General features: G+C 45.5%; 1 protein-coding gene across 37 annotated transcripts in view; it reads left to right on the top strand.

Annotated features, from left to right (window-relative positions):
- Positions 1-15,919, top strand: part of NRXN1 (neurexin 1) — a 1,569,693-nt gene that overhangs the window by 1,538,819 nt on the left and 14,955 nt on the right. For 24 of the 37 annotated variants that reach the window (XM_081000811.1, XM_081000824.1, XM_081000819.1 and 21 more), the window contains one exon: positions 7,166-7,253. In XM_081000811.1, the coding sequence (XP_080856937.1) occupies positions 7,166-7,253 (88 nt within the window). The remainder of the gene's footprint in view (positions 1-7,165; positions 7,254-15,919) is intronic. The other 13 variants (XM_081000828.1, XM_081000816.1, XM_081000813.1 and 10 more) reach the window with 1 other exon arrangement.

Raw genomic sequence — 15,919 nt, 5'->3', positions numbered from 1 at the left:
TGTTAAGTGGCCGGGGACTGAGAAGGCAGTCTTGGCTGGTTTTCTAGGCAGGAGGCCCTCTCAAATTCCTGCACTTAAGGAAGAAATATAATACTGATAATTTTCTCATTATGGTAATGTTCCTTCCAGAGAATGAAATACCTTTCATATGTTAAAAGACCTCAGCCATGGTGCTCTAGGTCAGGGGTGGGAAACCCTTTTCAGCTGAAGGGTCAGGTTCCCTTCTAAGCTAATATCTTGGGGTGGGGAAACCTGCCAGTGATGGTTGGAGTCAGAAGCAAAGGTGGGTGGAGCCATGAATGTCAATATAACCTTTTCCTCCTTCCAGCTAAGCGAGAGTCATTATCAGGGACCTGTTCCAGGGTGGCTGGAATAGTCAAAGAAAGTGTGAAGCCAGATGTGGGGAGGAGAACAAGGATGCAGGGATTTGCCCTCTCCTTCCCCACCCCACCACTGCCCTCACCCCACAGCCTGAGGCTGGTTGATTGATGCATGGCATTAATAATAATAATAATAATAATAATAATAATAATAATAATTTATTTATACCCCGCCCATTTGGCTGAGTTTCCCCAGCCACTCTGGGTGGCTCACAATCGAGTATTAAAAACAATGCAGCATTGAATATTAAAAACTTCCCTGAACAGGGCTGCCTTCAGATGTCTTTTAAAAATAGGATAGTTGCTTATTTCCTTGACATCTGATGGGAGGGCGTTCCACAGGGCGGGCGCCACTACTGAGAAGGCCCTCTATCTGGTTCCCTGTAACCTCACTTCTCGCAGTGAGGGAACTGCCAGAAGGCCCTCGGTGCTGGACCTCAGTGTCTGGGGCTGAACGATGGGGGTGGAGACGCTCCTTCAGGTATACTGGGCTGAAGCCGTTTAGAACTTTGAAGGTCAACACCAGCACTTTGAATTGTGCTCAGAAACGTACTGGGAGCCAATGCCGATCTCTCAGGACGAGTGTTATGTGGTCCCGGCAACCACTCCCAGTCACCAGTCTAGCTGCTACATTCTGGATTAATTGCAGTTTCTGGGTCCCCTTCAAAGGTAGCCCCACATAGAGCGCATTTTAGTAGTCCAAGCGGGAATTAAGTAGAGCATGCACCACTCTGGCGAGACAGTGCGTGGGCAGATAGGGTCTCAGCCTGCGTACCAGATGGAGCTGGTAGATAGCCGCCCTAGACACAGAATTAACCTGCACTTCCATGGACAGCTGTGAGTTCAAAATGACTCCCAGGCTGCGCACCTGGTCCTTCAGGGGGGCACAGTTGCCCCATTCAGGACCAGGGCATCCCCCTACACACCCGCCCCCTGTCTCCCAAAAACAGTACTTCTGTCTTGTCAGGATTCAACCTCAATCTGTTAGCTGCCATCCATCCTCCAACCGCCTCCAGGCACTCACACAGAACCTTCACCACCTTCACTGGTTCTGATTTAAAAGAGAGGTAGAGCTGGGTGTCATCTGCATACTGATGAACACCCAGCCAAAACCCCCTGATGATCTCTCCCAGCAGCTTCATATAGATATTAAAGAGCATGGGGGAGAGGATGGAACCCTGACCCACCCCACAAATGAGAGCCCACCACAATGAGCTTTGCCCAAAGCGGCTTACAGCAAACATTGGAAACACCGAAATAACCCAATTATACAAAATATAGAGCATGGAGCATGTCAGTAAATCCAAAAATGACAAAACAGCAGCGATTCTAACATACATAGAATAAATTACCCCAAAAACAAAAGCACCAATCTATTTTACTTTCATTCGTTTATTTATTCAATTTGCACCTAAATGCAAAGCAAAGCAGGTGTTATCTGAGCAGGAAGTTTTGGTTGCTGGTCTTTCTGCACTCCCAGTTCAATGCAGTTCAGAGGGAAGGGGTCCTCTCTTGACAGGCTGGCTCCCATATCCTTACTATGGAGGAGGCTGGCAGTAGCAAAAGGCAAGCTTTAGGGAAGGCAATGATGACCAGTCTCTTCTCCAGCATCCTAGAAGTACCAGCTTCCAGTTCAGATCTTGTTGCACTTCTCCACCTCTACTCTAGGAAATAATTTCAGACTTAACTAACGCTATGCCTTGGATTGAGCTCTATTTTCCCAAAACCTTTCTTCCTCTAGGAATTGCTTCAGAATTTTTTGAGGGGGGACGTGGGTGACGCTGTGGTCTAAACCACTGATCCTAGGGCTTGCCGATCAGAAGGTCAGTGGTTCGAATCCTTGTGGTGGGGTGAGCTCCCGTTGCTTGGTCCCTGCTCCTGCCAACCTAGCAGTTCGAAAGCATACCAGTGCAAGTAGATAAATAGGAATTGCTCCGGCGGGAAGGTAAATGGCACTTCCGTGCGTTGCTCTGGTTCGCCAGAAGTGGCTCAGTCATGCTGGCCACATGACCTGGAAGCTGTACGCCGGCTCCCTCAGCCAATAAAGCGAGATGAGCGCTGCAACCCCAGAGTCATCCGCGACTGGACTTAACGGTCAGGGGTCCCTTTACCTTTAGTTTATGGGGTTGGGCTGGTTTTCTTGGGAGAGAAGCTGTGGATGTTGCACACATATTTATTTCCATTCAATGGGACTCCAGTGCCTCAACTTGGAATGGGAGAGGAATTGGGGAGTGCTGGCATATAGTGCCACAAGTTAAGGCCTGTTTCTTTAACCCCCTCCCCCTTGTTGGGGGGTGGGCAGGTGGTTTATTGCTCGGAAGAAGCTTATAAGCTCCAGGTAGAGGGATGCCGAAGAATAGGATTGATTAATGTGACATATTTGAGTTTTCTTTCTACTACTGTCTCAACAGACAGTCAGAGAGATCAGCTTCACACACAGTAAATTAAATTTAAATTACACAGTCTTGGTGAGAAAATTGCTCAGTTAATCTAGCCTCCTGAAATGAAATTTTAGGGTTTTGCTCCCCCCCCCCGCTCCCCACATGAACTCCATCCTAATTTTTCACACCCTGTTGGTTTCTTCTAGAAATCCCATCAGTTTGGGTTATTTTCTTTTATTCTCCCTCTACCTCTCTCTCTCTCTCTCTCTCTCTCTCTCTCTCTCTCTCTCTCTCTTTTTAAAGCCAGGTATTCATTTTCAGCAAGTTTATCTTACGGCTCAGGAATGTAATATGCCTGGCCTCAAACAGGAAGAGGTAGCCAAAAAGATTTAAGCTGCTTCTCTCATTTTAAATATTTATTTTTGATGGAGAAGAAACATGTGGGGGTGGGGGGAGGGGAGGAACCAGCAAAGAGAGGCCAGAAGCTTGCAATATATACATATATAACATCAAAGTGGGGTTAATAATTTTTTTAAGCAATTGGCAGGTCGTAGGCACCACAAAATGCCCATTTAACAGAAGAACAACTGGTAATACCGAGGACCTTTCGGCCAGTCATTATCTCTCAGCCTGACCTATCTCACAAGGCCTTTGTGAGGATAACACACGGTGCAGGAGGTTGCCATGTGTTGGAAAGGCAGCATATTAAATGTAATAAAATAAGTATTTTATTTATTTATTACATTTAATATCCCTCCTCCATTTCACCCTCACAACAACCCTGTAAGGTAGGTTCATCCAAGAGTGAGAGACTGTCCCAAGGTCACCCAGTGAGCTTCCATGGCTGAGTGGGGATTTGGTCTCCCAGGTCCTAGTCCAAAACACTGCACCACAGTGGCTCTCAGCGTGGTTTAGTAAATGAATAATAATAAATAGTAAATAATTAGCCATAAATAAGATCAGTAGATAAATTGTTGCTGGCATCTGTCGGTCTCGAGAGGCAATAGAAGAGTGCAATATACTATGATGCTGCATGTTTTAGTTGGCTCAGAGACTGGATTACATTAGATAATAATGATATTTTAGACTTAGAGGAATGGAACAACAGATATGGCTGGCATGCCTATCTAATTTACAGCAAAGTAGCAGTGCACAAAAAAGAAGGGTGCAACCTTTCGTGTTTGCCATTGTCGTGTCCACGGATAAGTCTTGAAACTCTTACACTTGAGTAATGGCCAGATTCCAAGTCTGAAGTTCTGCGTTGTCTTCCAGCCTTATTAAGCTTAATCTTCAAGAAAACCAGAGAAGTTTTGTCACTGAGAACTTCCTTGTTCCCTTCTCTATGTTCCACTGTTCAGCAGTGGAATGGTGGTGGACTCTCCTTCTTTGGAGGTTTTTAAGCAGAGGTCGGATGGCCACCTGTCATGGATTCTTTAGTTGAGATCTCTGCATTGCAGGGAGTTGAGCCGGATGACCCTTGGAGTCCCTTGCGACTCTATGATTCTATTATTCTATGTCTGTATGTTACAAATATGTGTTGTGCCTTATTCACACATATATTACGTACCAAAAAAAAGTCAGAATGCTTTAAATGTCCCTGTGCAGAAAGCAAGGAGACTGCAGTGAATGGAAATCAGCTTGGCACACAAGCCTTTCTTATTTAACTCTTTAAAAGAAAAATCCAAGAGGGTTTGATGCTAATGTGAAGATGGATTTGCCCAGTCACCCAAAAGGCACTCTAATCCAAGCATGTGTTGTTACGATTATTTCGCTCTGTATGTCATCTCATTACAAGCTGCTGGCAAAGACAGAGGTTCTCCTTTGCCTTTTAAATCCCCCCTTAATGAAAACTCAGAACAGCTGCCCAGCAAATTATGGGCGTTTATCATGGGTGCTATTAACAGCGACCAAAATTCATTTTTTTTGCCAAGCAGATTTTCCTTCCATCTTTCACCTATCAGTTTTGGGGGTGTTTTAGAAGGAGGGTGGAGTGGAATTGAAGCATGGGGGAACGACTGCTGTCAGCAACATTGACATTGCCGGCTGGAACATATTTTCTTCTTACTTAAAGTTGAGGAAGTGTCAGATCCATCCTTCACTTCTTTTGAATGCCATGCATGGGTTAGAATCAGCAAAAAGACCAGGGAGGCAGAACATTAGGAGGAACATCCTAATGGTGAGGGCTGTATGGGTGGCACTGTGGTCTAAACCACTGAGCCTCTTGGGCTTGTTGATCAGAAGGTTGGCGGTTCGGATCCCTGCGACGGGGTGAGCTTCTGTTGCTCAGTCCCAGCTCCTGCCAACCTAGCAATTCAAAAGCACACCAGTGCAAGTAGATAAATCGGTACCACTGTGGCGGGAAGGTAAACATAGTTTCCGTGCGCTCTGGTTCCATCACAGCATCTCGTTGTGCCAGAAGCAGTTTAAACATGCTGGCCACATGACCCGGAAAGCTGTCTGTGGACAAACGCCAGCTCCCTTGGCCAGAAAAGCAAGATGAGCGGCGCACCCCATAGTCACCTTTGACTGGACTTAACCGTCCAGGAGTCCTTTACCTTTACCTAGTGGAGCAGACTGCCTCAAGAGGTGGCAGGGTCTCTTTTGCCCAACAACCAGGTACAAACTCTCGTCTCTTGCTTCCCTCTCTAGCTTGCTTTCCCTTTATTGCCTCTTCACTATCAAAATGTAAATTACAAGTTCCTAGGGGCAAGGATCCAATCTCTCCCCCACCTTCTTCTTCCTTTTTGCTGGTTCCTCTGTAAAGTACCGCATACATTGAAGATGTGATGTAAACCACTATTATCATCAAGATAATGTGTTTCTAGAGTTGGCAGCCTGGTCTGCGGTTGCTCAGTACTGTTTCCACACGCCGCCAAGCTGAGCCCCAGCTGTGAAAATGCATTAAGTCTGGATTCCCCGCTTCTGTGCGTGCGCAATTGCACCTGCTTTTCTAATTGTTTGTCTTGGCTCGGAACCGAAGTGCCCTGCTAGGTTGTGAACTCTGAAGACCCCTTTCCAATGGTAGCTTTCGGTCGCCACTTGAGAATTTGCTTCCAGGATCCAGGAGGCAGCGCTGGTGACTTGGGCAGAAGGGAGCCCAAGCAGTAGGTGGAGCCAGAGCTGATGTTGTGTCAGAGCCAAGTATTCCAGCCTTGTCTCCATCTGCCTCCCTGCTGAGTTCTGCAACACAGGGCCACGCAAAGGAGCAGGGAGCTGGGGGCCAGGGTCACCCTTCCTGGTTGCGCATAAGATGCTAGGCACTTAGAAGTTGTCTGAGGTCAGTGGGGCTCCATTTGACCTGACCGATAAGCCACCACTGCCAGGGGGAGATCCTGCAGCGATGGTCATCTCTGATTCGTCTCTGATGGTCCTCTCCACCCCCATCGTTCTGCCTGGACACTGAGGTCCAGCGCCGAGGGCCTTCTGGTGGTTCCCTCACTGTGAGAAGCCAAGACACTGAGGTCCAGCGCCGAGGGCCTTCTGGCGGTTCCCTCACTGAGAGAAGCCAAGTTACAGGGGACCAGGCAGAAGGCCTTCTAGGTAGTGGCACCCTCCCTGTGGAACACCCTCCCACCAGATGTCAAAGAGAACAACTACTACCAGTCTTTTAGAAGACATTTTAGAAGCTTTTAATGTTTGATGCATTACTGTATTTTAATATTTTGCTGAAAGCCACCCAGAGTGGCTGGGGAAGCCCAGCCAGATGGGTGGGGTATAAATAATAAATTATTATTATTATTATTATTATTATTATTATTATGTGCAAGCAGCTGCAAGCAGGACAAAAGGGGTATCAGAAAAGTCCTGGCCAATACCTCAAGTTCTTGGGAGGTTTGAGCGATTGAGCTTGTGGGTTGGCCACAAAGAAATCAAAGCCCCCTGAGTCACTGAGGTAGGAAGGCAAGCAGTTCCTTCCCCCAGCATCTTTCAGGTTGGGGGCTGATAGAATCAGGTGAGAGAGGAAGTACAGGTGAGATGTTTTGAGAACTGAATCTTTCCCCCCAAGGGGTGGAAAGGAGGAGGAAGAAACAGGTTTGTTAAATGTAGTTGGGTGGGCTGTCCAATCATTGGGAGAGGGATGTGGGAAGAAGAGGGATGAAGTAGTGAAATGATGCTGAGGAGGAGCACCAAAATTGGAATACAAAGGATGTTGCAGATGGAGAGGTAAGAGAGCAGGACCTGTTGTCCCACTGGACTGCTGACATAATCCTTTGTTAACTCTCCAGTAAAAAAAGAAACTGACATCACCATCTAAAAACAACAGCCAAAAGCTTACAGAGTGTTGTGAGTCTCCTACGGTTGTGGATGCCTGCCTGTGCCTGCCAACCTGGGCAGTTTGACAGAGGTGAGCACCTAGTTGGACCGGTTTGATTAATTGAAATGGGCTCTTTCTTTCCTTTGCAGACCACGGATGACATCCTGGTGGCCTCAGCCGAATGTCCCAGCGACGATGAGGACATTGATCCCTGTGAGCCGAGCTCAGGTGGGTTAGGTTAGTCAACTTTTTTTATTCCTTTCCTTTTTGTTTTGATTCTTTGCATGCAGCAGGGAGTAAAAGGTGCAACCTCTTTGCAGGAACGACAGAAGAGCAATCTCTCTTTCAACCTGCAGTGTTCTGATGGTGGTAGAGACAGAACTCAAGTCTCTTTCTAGCTCCAGAAGATACTGGATTTGAACCACCAGCATAGTCACATTCCTAGTTTAGAAGACAGAGGATGTTTAAGGCTTCATCTACACCTTTCTTTTTGGCACTGCACAACTGCAGTAGGCCATGTGGAGAGACCTGAACATGTCTCTGCGCCAGCACATTTTTAATGTGGACTAGAAACCTTATCATGGTTCACTGATGCACTCGCTAAAAAGTGCTACTTAATTGCATTTGAAAATTGATTCCAGAAAAATGCATCTTTATGATTACATTTTATTTTTTTGCTCTAAGCACCATGTTTATTAGGGGTTCTGTGGATGAGGGACCTTCATATATAAAAACAGAGATTTGGTAGGCCAGGAACTTTGGGTAACTCCCAAACCACCTGCATTCAACTGAACATACAACAGCCTGACAAATTGCCAGTGAAATCTTCAAGGATGAAACAGTTAAAAAAAATATTGTGGCTGGTGTGGCTACATTCTAAAACTCTAATAAGGAACACAGTGCTCCTCTGTAGACACTAAGAGTTGCAGATTTCTTTGTATAGATGTCTGCATCTATGTTTGTGACTGTTTCAGCCCAAATTCAACTATCAACTCAAACTCTTGGTAATCATTCTTTTTTCCACCATCTTTGAAATGCATCTGTTCACCCAACTCATGTCAGAAGCTATTGCATTTGTTACAGAGATGAATCAGTGAAAAATCCACACCATTCTTGTCATCAGGTTGTGGGAAATAAGGCAGAGCAGCAGGACTTGTAGTGCAAGAGAACTGTGACCCAAGTTGAGGGATTTGGATATGATTCTCTGTGACCTTAACAGGAAAATGAGACAAATGTTTTCTCACAACAGTGAAGACTATAAACTTTATTGAGACTCCAGGGTCCTTTGGACACTACACATGGTAACACATGATTTATGCTTTATACCGAGTCAGGTCATTGCTCTCACAACCCAAAATGAAGACACCAGTCAACAGATGTGGCTTAAGAGTCGTAACATTATCTGGAGAAGGGGGCTGTCAGTGGCCACTAGCCACGATGGCTACACTCTGGCAGAAACTACACACACATTTTTTTAAAAACTATGAAAATGCTTTTTTATTTTTTAAAAAAAGTTTTGAAAAAAAAATATTGAATTTGGCATAGCTCACTGTCGCCATCTAGTGTCACATTTGTATATTGCTCTTTACAACGTATTTAAAACTTCTTATTTGCAGCTGTGTAGCTGAGTCCTCTGACTCCATGCTCAAAGGTAGTATGCCTCTGCCGGAGGCAGGAGGGGAGAGTGCTGTTGTGCTCAGGTCCTGCGTGCAAGCTTCTTAAAGACATCTGCTTGGCCACTGAGAGAGCAGGTTGCTGGGCTGGATGTGCCATTGGCCGGATCCATCAGGCTCTCTTGATGTTCTTACGCGATTCGTGCCAAAAAACAGGCTGCATCGCAATTGTTTGAGGGAAGAAAGAATGAAGTGCAGGCCTATCGATGTGCTTTGGCCGTGATAGTGGAATGGAATCTCCCAGCTGAATGGTGGCCTCCGTCTGAATGCTATTGCTGGGAGTTGGGGAGGACAACAGCTATGGGGTGATATTGTCCTCATGCCCTGCTTCCCAACAGCATCTGACTGTAGGAACGGGATGCTGGTCCAGGAGAGCTCCTCCTTATATTCTTACCTTCCAAAGTGTAGTTCGGCAGGGCTTCTTTTCCACCCTGATTGAAACGCAACATCCAAAACACTGCTTCTTAGCTGCGATATCACATTCTTTGGCAAACTTACCAAAAACGCATGCATGTTTGTAAATATCTGTGATTGGCTGTCAATATGGTATGATGGCGATATTCCCTGCTAAGGGTGAATCTGATGATTCATGGCACTGCTTCAAACTCTAGGATTCAAAAATAGAAGCCCTAGTGGCAGTAAGATAAACGCTGTGAGTTTGGGGTTCCACAGAACTCTTCCTCAGGCAAGAATTCAGCCAGAACAGGTCTGTGGAACCTGAAAACCAGTTGCCCTGCTCCACTGACACAACTGACATAATAAAAGGAATAATTTGGCTTCTTGTTTGACCTTCTTTTGGAGTGACCAGGTAACCTATCTATCTTCCTTCCTTCCTTCCTTCCTTCCTTCCTTCCTTCCTTCCTTCCCTTACTAAGGGACATTTGAATCCATGAAATTTACTCTAAAACCATGAGAGCTGGCAACATGTAATGGGTTTTTTAATCCTTGTCCTTTGGCTCTTCTGCTACATTTGTAATATTTGGCTCTCCCCCAGATTTGCACTGGCCACAACATCTATTTGTGACCAGACCTTTCTGCATCTGTTGCAGATGGATTGCCATTTCTTGAGCAATAATTCTGAAGTTCTGACAATGCAAAAAAATATTGATTTGGTTTTGTGTGTTGTTGTTTTTTTTTTAAAAAAAAGAAGGTTCTATGACAAATCAATGTGGGCCACTTGTAAAACATACCAAATATTTAAGACTCACACAAAAATAATATGTAAACACCAATATTCTCCGATTCATACCCTTGGCTAGCAAGGAATCCCAGGGTGAATCTTAAGCTGCTCTCAAAATGCAACACACTACTGCCCCTTTCTCAGCACACTGTGGCTGACCAGTCTATTATTTACCCATTTTGGAATTAACGCCTTAATTGTCAGTTGTAGATGTGAGAACTCTTCTATTTGTGGGCTCATGCAGAAAAGAAGCAGTGCTCATTTCTCATCGATACTCAACCATTTCCTCAAATACTGACAGTTTCCTCCCCAGAGTTAAAAGCCATCCTGAATCTTCTAGAACTACTGGCTTCCTCTTTTTTTTCAGTAGCTTTAATGAGCTCAGGTTTTCTGCACAACTGACCCTCAATGGTGTCTCATAGGAGAGCAGGCTTAACAATGGATGAAGCAGATATTTCTGGTGTATACTCCCCAGAGTGACTCACAAGATAATGTAGTCCCATTTTATGAGCCCGTGTCCTGGAAAGTCTATAGGGCCCATTCTGCTGACATGGGAAGATACCTAGGACTCAGTGTAGGAGAAAGCAGACCTTACATTTCTGAGACTCAGGGCAAAGGTGGGGAACCCTCACCAGAGCACAACCCTCACCAGCCTTGCATCACAGTGCTTTTGCCAGGCTGAAATGTGCCCTTTGAACTCTGTTAAGGCACCTTGCTTCCCTGATTGGAGGATACTGAGTGGGTGGGTGGAAACTACCCTACTGTACAAAGGTAGAATTTGCAGTGAATGCACAGTGAACCTCACTGCTGCCTGCCTGCGCTGTGCTGGCTGGGAAGCCATGTTGTATCGCCAGCTCAGATTGCCTTGATTAGCTGAGGCAGGCGGTTTAAGGAAGCCTGCTTCTCAGTCGATCAAGACCCCCACCTCTGGCTCACGCGAGCCGAAGGCAGAGCAGCGGCTTTTTAAAACTGCTCTGCTGCCTGCCGCTCTGTTGACCAAGCCCCCATACTGCCCCTGCTCACGGGGGCCAGAGTGGTCTGGGTGCTTAGCTCAGCTCTGTGAACTGGGCAAACCCACATACCACTCTGACTCGTGTGTGCAGGAACAGTTGAGCAATTTCAGACATTGTGATATTTAGCTGCAGATATATCACGATGCCGAAAACGGGATGTCGCCCAGTCCTGTTCCCTTTGGGGACTTTAAAAAGGCAAACATCCACACATTGAATCATGCCAGGAACAGACTGTCAGGCAGAGGTTGGCTTCAGTTTATTGGCCTTTGTTCAATTCATTGCTAGGTGCACTAGGTGTGTTTTGGTTAATTTCCTGAATTTGTTACAAGTCGCATCTTCCCATTCACCTGCCTGTGGTCAGAGGTACGAAGCACAGGGCACAAATATACACTCAGGGCCGGTCCTTTCATTAGGCAAAGTGAGACAACCGCTGCAGTCCACTGATGATTGGCAACAATGGCAGCCTCCTGGATGTTCCTTCTAAGCCCCCTGGCTAGTCCTCTCTGTATTCCTACATAGCCAGTCTTGGCTGGTCTACAAGCCTTCTGCCTCAGGTACACTGGAGCATAATATCCTTTCCTCAGTCTAGAATTAGGATTCCACTGCAAGTTCAAATGGCTTCCGTATATGGAATGGGGAAGAGCATGATCTTGTTCTGTGCCTCAGGCAACAAAATGTCTTGGGCTGGCCCTACTTCCCCATGGTCCTACAGTAGCAAAATTGTGGGGAAGCTGTAAGTCAGACTTCACCAAACCGGTGCCCAGCAGATCTTGCTGGCTGGGGCTAATGGGAGTCATAGTAATGAAGAACACCAGCTTGGCAAAGCCTGGCTTGAGTCACATCCCCAAAGTCAATAAGGGCACAATCAGTACATACGAGTCCTGCGTTGTAGAGAGGGCTCGACTGGATGGCTTTTGGGGTCCCCTCCAGCTCTTCAGTTCATGCTGGCGATTCCCCCCTTGGTTAGGGTGAGTGCTTGTAGGATCAGTGATTTCAGTGCTGCAGCCAAAACCGACAGTCAGCTAAAAGGTGTGCCTCGACCGCTCTGAAATTGCTGATTTCTAGCTTCTCTATTGATTGTGCTGAATTATTAATTCGGGGCATTGATTTTGAAAAGTGGGGCGGCAGCAGCAGCAGCAGCAGCAGCCGCCTTCCTTGGGAGGAAACTTCTGCCGGAATTGTCGCTGCCAGCAAGCCCTTGTCTGTCACCTCTGGATTTGCTTGCTGTGCACCTGCCTTCTGGTAAATAATGAATGGGGAGATGCGACTTGTGACAAACGCAGGAAATAAATGAAAAGCACGCCCGTGATGCGCACGAGAGCCCACCAATAAAGCAGCCAGCCTATAAAACACATCTGGAAGATAAAATGCCCCCCCCCCAAAAAATATAAAATGCAGATTGTGAAACAGGGTATGCACACTGGTAATCAAAGGTTGTCTACCAAACACGGAGAGAGGAATTTTGTGGGTGTAGTTCTGGAGGTGTTTGAGGGATTCGTTCTCTGCAATTTCTATGCATTTTCATGCACATTTCCCCCTATATGTGCATTTTTGCTCCATATAAATATTTTTTTGCAACCAGTTTCCCATAGCATTAATTCATTCTGGACATTTTTTCTCTCCATTTTTTCTAGCCCCACACCCCGTTTGTTTGTTTTTTCTCTTGAGAATTGCATGGCAGAATTCAGACTCTTGCAAATTCTGAGGACTAGCTGAGTTTTAGTTCCCTTATTACTGGGCAAGAAACTGCAAATTAGAGAAGTTCATGGTAAAATGCAAAGTGAATAAATCCCCCATCACACCAGTGTTGTTGTTTTTTCTTAAAAAATGTTTAGGGGCACTCTCATTTTCCTATTCATATTAAAATACTGTCCCTCAATGACGCCAAACTTCACAAAATGTGAAGTCTGGGGGGATGCATACCCCAGGAAAAAAGCACTGCATCACACACACACACACACACACACACACACACACACAAGCATCTTGCTGCCATAAAATCATGATGCTGAAATACATTTCCCTCTGCTTTGGAAGTGAAAAGAAACAAGGAGTAACAGAAAATACTCACAGCCAAATACAAAGAAACTGCACATACATTTGCAGTTTTTTAGAGGATGTAACCAGGGCTGTCATATGCCTTGTGGGTCCATCCGAGAGGGGTCCTGTTGACCCATCCTCATACCTATGGGACTGCCTGTCCCGGTATGCCCTGCGGAGGACCTTAAGGTCCATAAATAGCAACACACTAGAGGTCCCAGGCCCTAAGGAAGTCAGATTAGCCTCAACCAGAGCCAGGGCCTTTTCAACACTGGCTCCAGCTCTGTCTCATGAGACCAGGGCCCTGCAGGATCTGATTTCTTTCCGCAGGGCCTGTAAGACAGAGTTGTTCTGCATGGCTTGGAATCAACTTGATCCCTTCCCCCTCTTTCCTTTTCCTTTCTCCTTCTGTGATGGAACTCCTATTTGGGGAGTTCCCTGGCTTTTTTCTGGCCCATGTAGGACCAGTCTGGATAGTTTGCCTTGGTGAAGATTTGACCTTTTCACCCCCAAAAAGTTTTTGATTTGAGTTTCTACTGAAATGAGGCTGCATTTTAATGTTGTATTTTAATCTTGTTTTTAAGTTATATTTTAATCAATTGTTTTTATACCTGGTGTTAGCCGCCCTGAGCCCGGTTTTGGCTGGGGAGGGCGGGGTATAAATAAAAATTTATTATTTATTATTATTATTATTACATCAACAGACCAGTTCCCAAATAAATTAACAGAGACCAGAAGTGCCTCCCCCTCACCCAGTTTTATTTTATTCATTCATTCATTTATTAAATTTGTACACCACCCTTCATCTGAAGATCTTGACAGTTCACCACATAAAAACACAAGGTGAAAACAAAACAAAAACCCCACAACCCTCCCACAGACACATTTAAAAGGATATAGGATGTTAGTCAGCAGCTCAACTGCTCAGCTGAGGTGTTGATCCTCTCCTTTCCTTGCAAAGGAGCACCCTGCTGCAGGCAGGATTGGCACGCGGAGGCACCAATCCTGCCTGGTCCATAGTGTTCCTTTGCAAGCAGCTCCTCTCAGGAAGGAGAATTGGGAGGCAGACTTCTTCCTTCTCTTGGCAGCCAGGGCAGGTCTGGGTTCTTTTTCTTGGGGTTCTCCTGCCTGAGGCCTGCCTCTCCTTCCTGCCTGATGCCCACAAACTGATAGCCATGCACTGCTCTGGGCCATCAACCTGAGCTGGCTGCCTGCACCCGATTCTTCTAACACCCAAGTCCCTCCAAATATGCCAGATTTGGCTCAGGGGCTCAGCTGAATCCATTGCACAAGCCCTAATGTAAACACAAAATCTTGCAATTCAGATTTTATAGCCCTAGTGGGACTTCCTTCTCCATTACTCAGGCAATGAGCAAACCATCCATTTCAGCTCAGTTTGCTGTACTGTGAGATTTATTGGGTTGGTTATTGCATTTCATCAGATTTATAGCCCACCTGTGCCAAGGGCTCAGGGTGCGTTGCATAAATATTTACAGGGCTCACAATCTAATTTAACATTAGCGGCAGGAAAGGGGGTGTACACTGATGAGGTGACAGTTCCCTATAATTTTATTAGCTCCCGTTCAGAAGATTTAGGTTTCGTAGGAGCCTGGTTGGGTTCCTGGGAGACCCTCCCTGTCTTGCTGCTGTGGGCTTAGCATGCCTTGTCAAAACCATATCATCCTATAATAAATAGCAAAGCTAGAACTCCTGTAGCTTGGTGGTTGAGCATCTGCTGTTCATGCAGAAGGTATCAGGTTCAATCTCCAGGAAGGAGAATGTCACCTGCATGAAAACCTGGGATGCCACTGCCAGTCAATGTAGACATTATGGAACTTGGTGGACCAATGGTCTATCTCAGGCAGCTTCCTGCATTCTTATTCTCTGAGGGTTCATCCTTATATGCACTTACTCCTACACTTAAGACTGAGGAAGGAGGAGGCTTGGAGAAACCCTAAGATTTAGAGGAGGAGCTTGTAGGAGGCAACAGCAGAAGAGGTGTGGACCACAAAACAGAATGATGAAGACCGAACCTATTCAGTGGGCATGGAACTCTGGCTGGCTGATGGAGGACAAACTGGAGAATTGGTTTGTGGAGGAAAAGATGGGAGAAAACTGTGTCTTCTTCTTCTTCTTCTTTGATGATCACTCGTATCCGAGTAAGATTGTCTTCCATAAACACAGTTTTAACAATGAGTCCGTAAGTGACTGTGGAGGCCAATTCTGGACCCACACATCCTTCCACAGTGGGGACAGTGGTTTCCAGGTGGGAGTTGATCACAGTGTGGATTTGCCAAGCATGCCTTCCTCCTAGCACATTTCTCCCTTGCGTCCTGAGTTTGAGCATCTTCAAAGCCCATAACACCTTTGGTAAAGGCTGTTCTCCAATTGAAACACTCGCAGGACAGTGTTTCCCAGTTGTCAGTGTTTATACTACATTTTTTTTAGATTTGCCTTGAGACAGAAAACTGTGTATGTATTAGGAGAAGTAGGCTCAAAAATGTGCACACATTTTGATGCATTTGTCTTTTTAAAAAAATAGATGCACAGTGATTCAGAAAGGAATTTAAGATGGGGGAAATGAGAAACAGAAACCGACAGTTTCTTCTGTCCTTAAGAACCACACGTATGAACTGTCTTGTGCCGTTTTTAGTGTTAGATGTTAAATAAAGTACGGAGAAAATAAAGTACTTATCCACACAGTGCATAGTCAAACTATGGAACCCGCTCCTCCATGAGGTTGTGATCACCACCAACTTGGATGGCTTTAATAATAATAATAATAATAATAATAATAATTTATTTATACCCTGCCCTTCCCGGTTCAAAAAGTGGGCTCAGGGCGGCTAACAAGAAATTTAAAACACTTTAAAAGCAAAAATTATTAAGTACAAATTAGAAAACATCCATATTTACAACAAAAGAAAATACAAAGGAAAAAGAAAATACATATCACTAAGGAAAAAAAATAGAGAATACTTACCTGGCAGGGGAGAC

Source organism: Podarcis pityusensis, assembly GCF_964106645.2.
Source record: "Podarcis pityusensis genome assembly, chromosome: 3".
Lineage (NCBI taxonomy): Eukaryota > Metazoa > Chordata > Lepidosauria > Squamata > Lacertidae > Podarcis > Podarcis pityusensis.
Note: the sequence above shows the minus strand (reverse complement) of the source record. Positions and strands in the feature narration are given on the sequence as shown.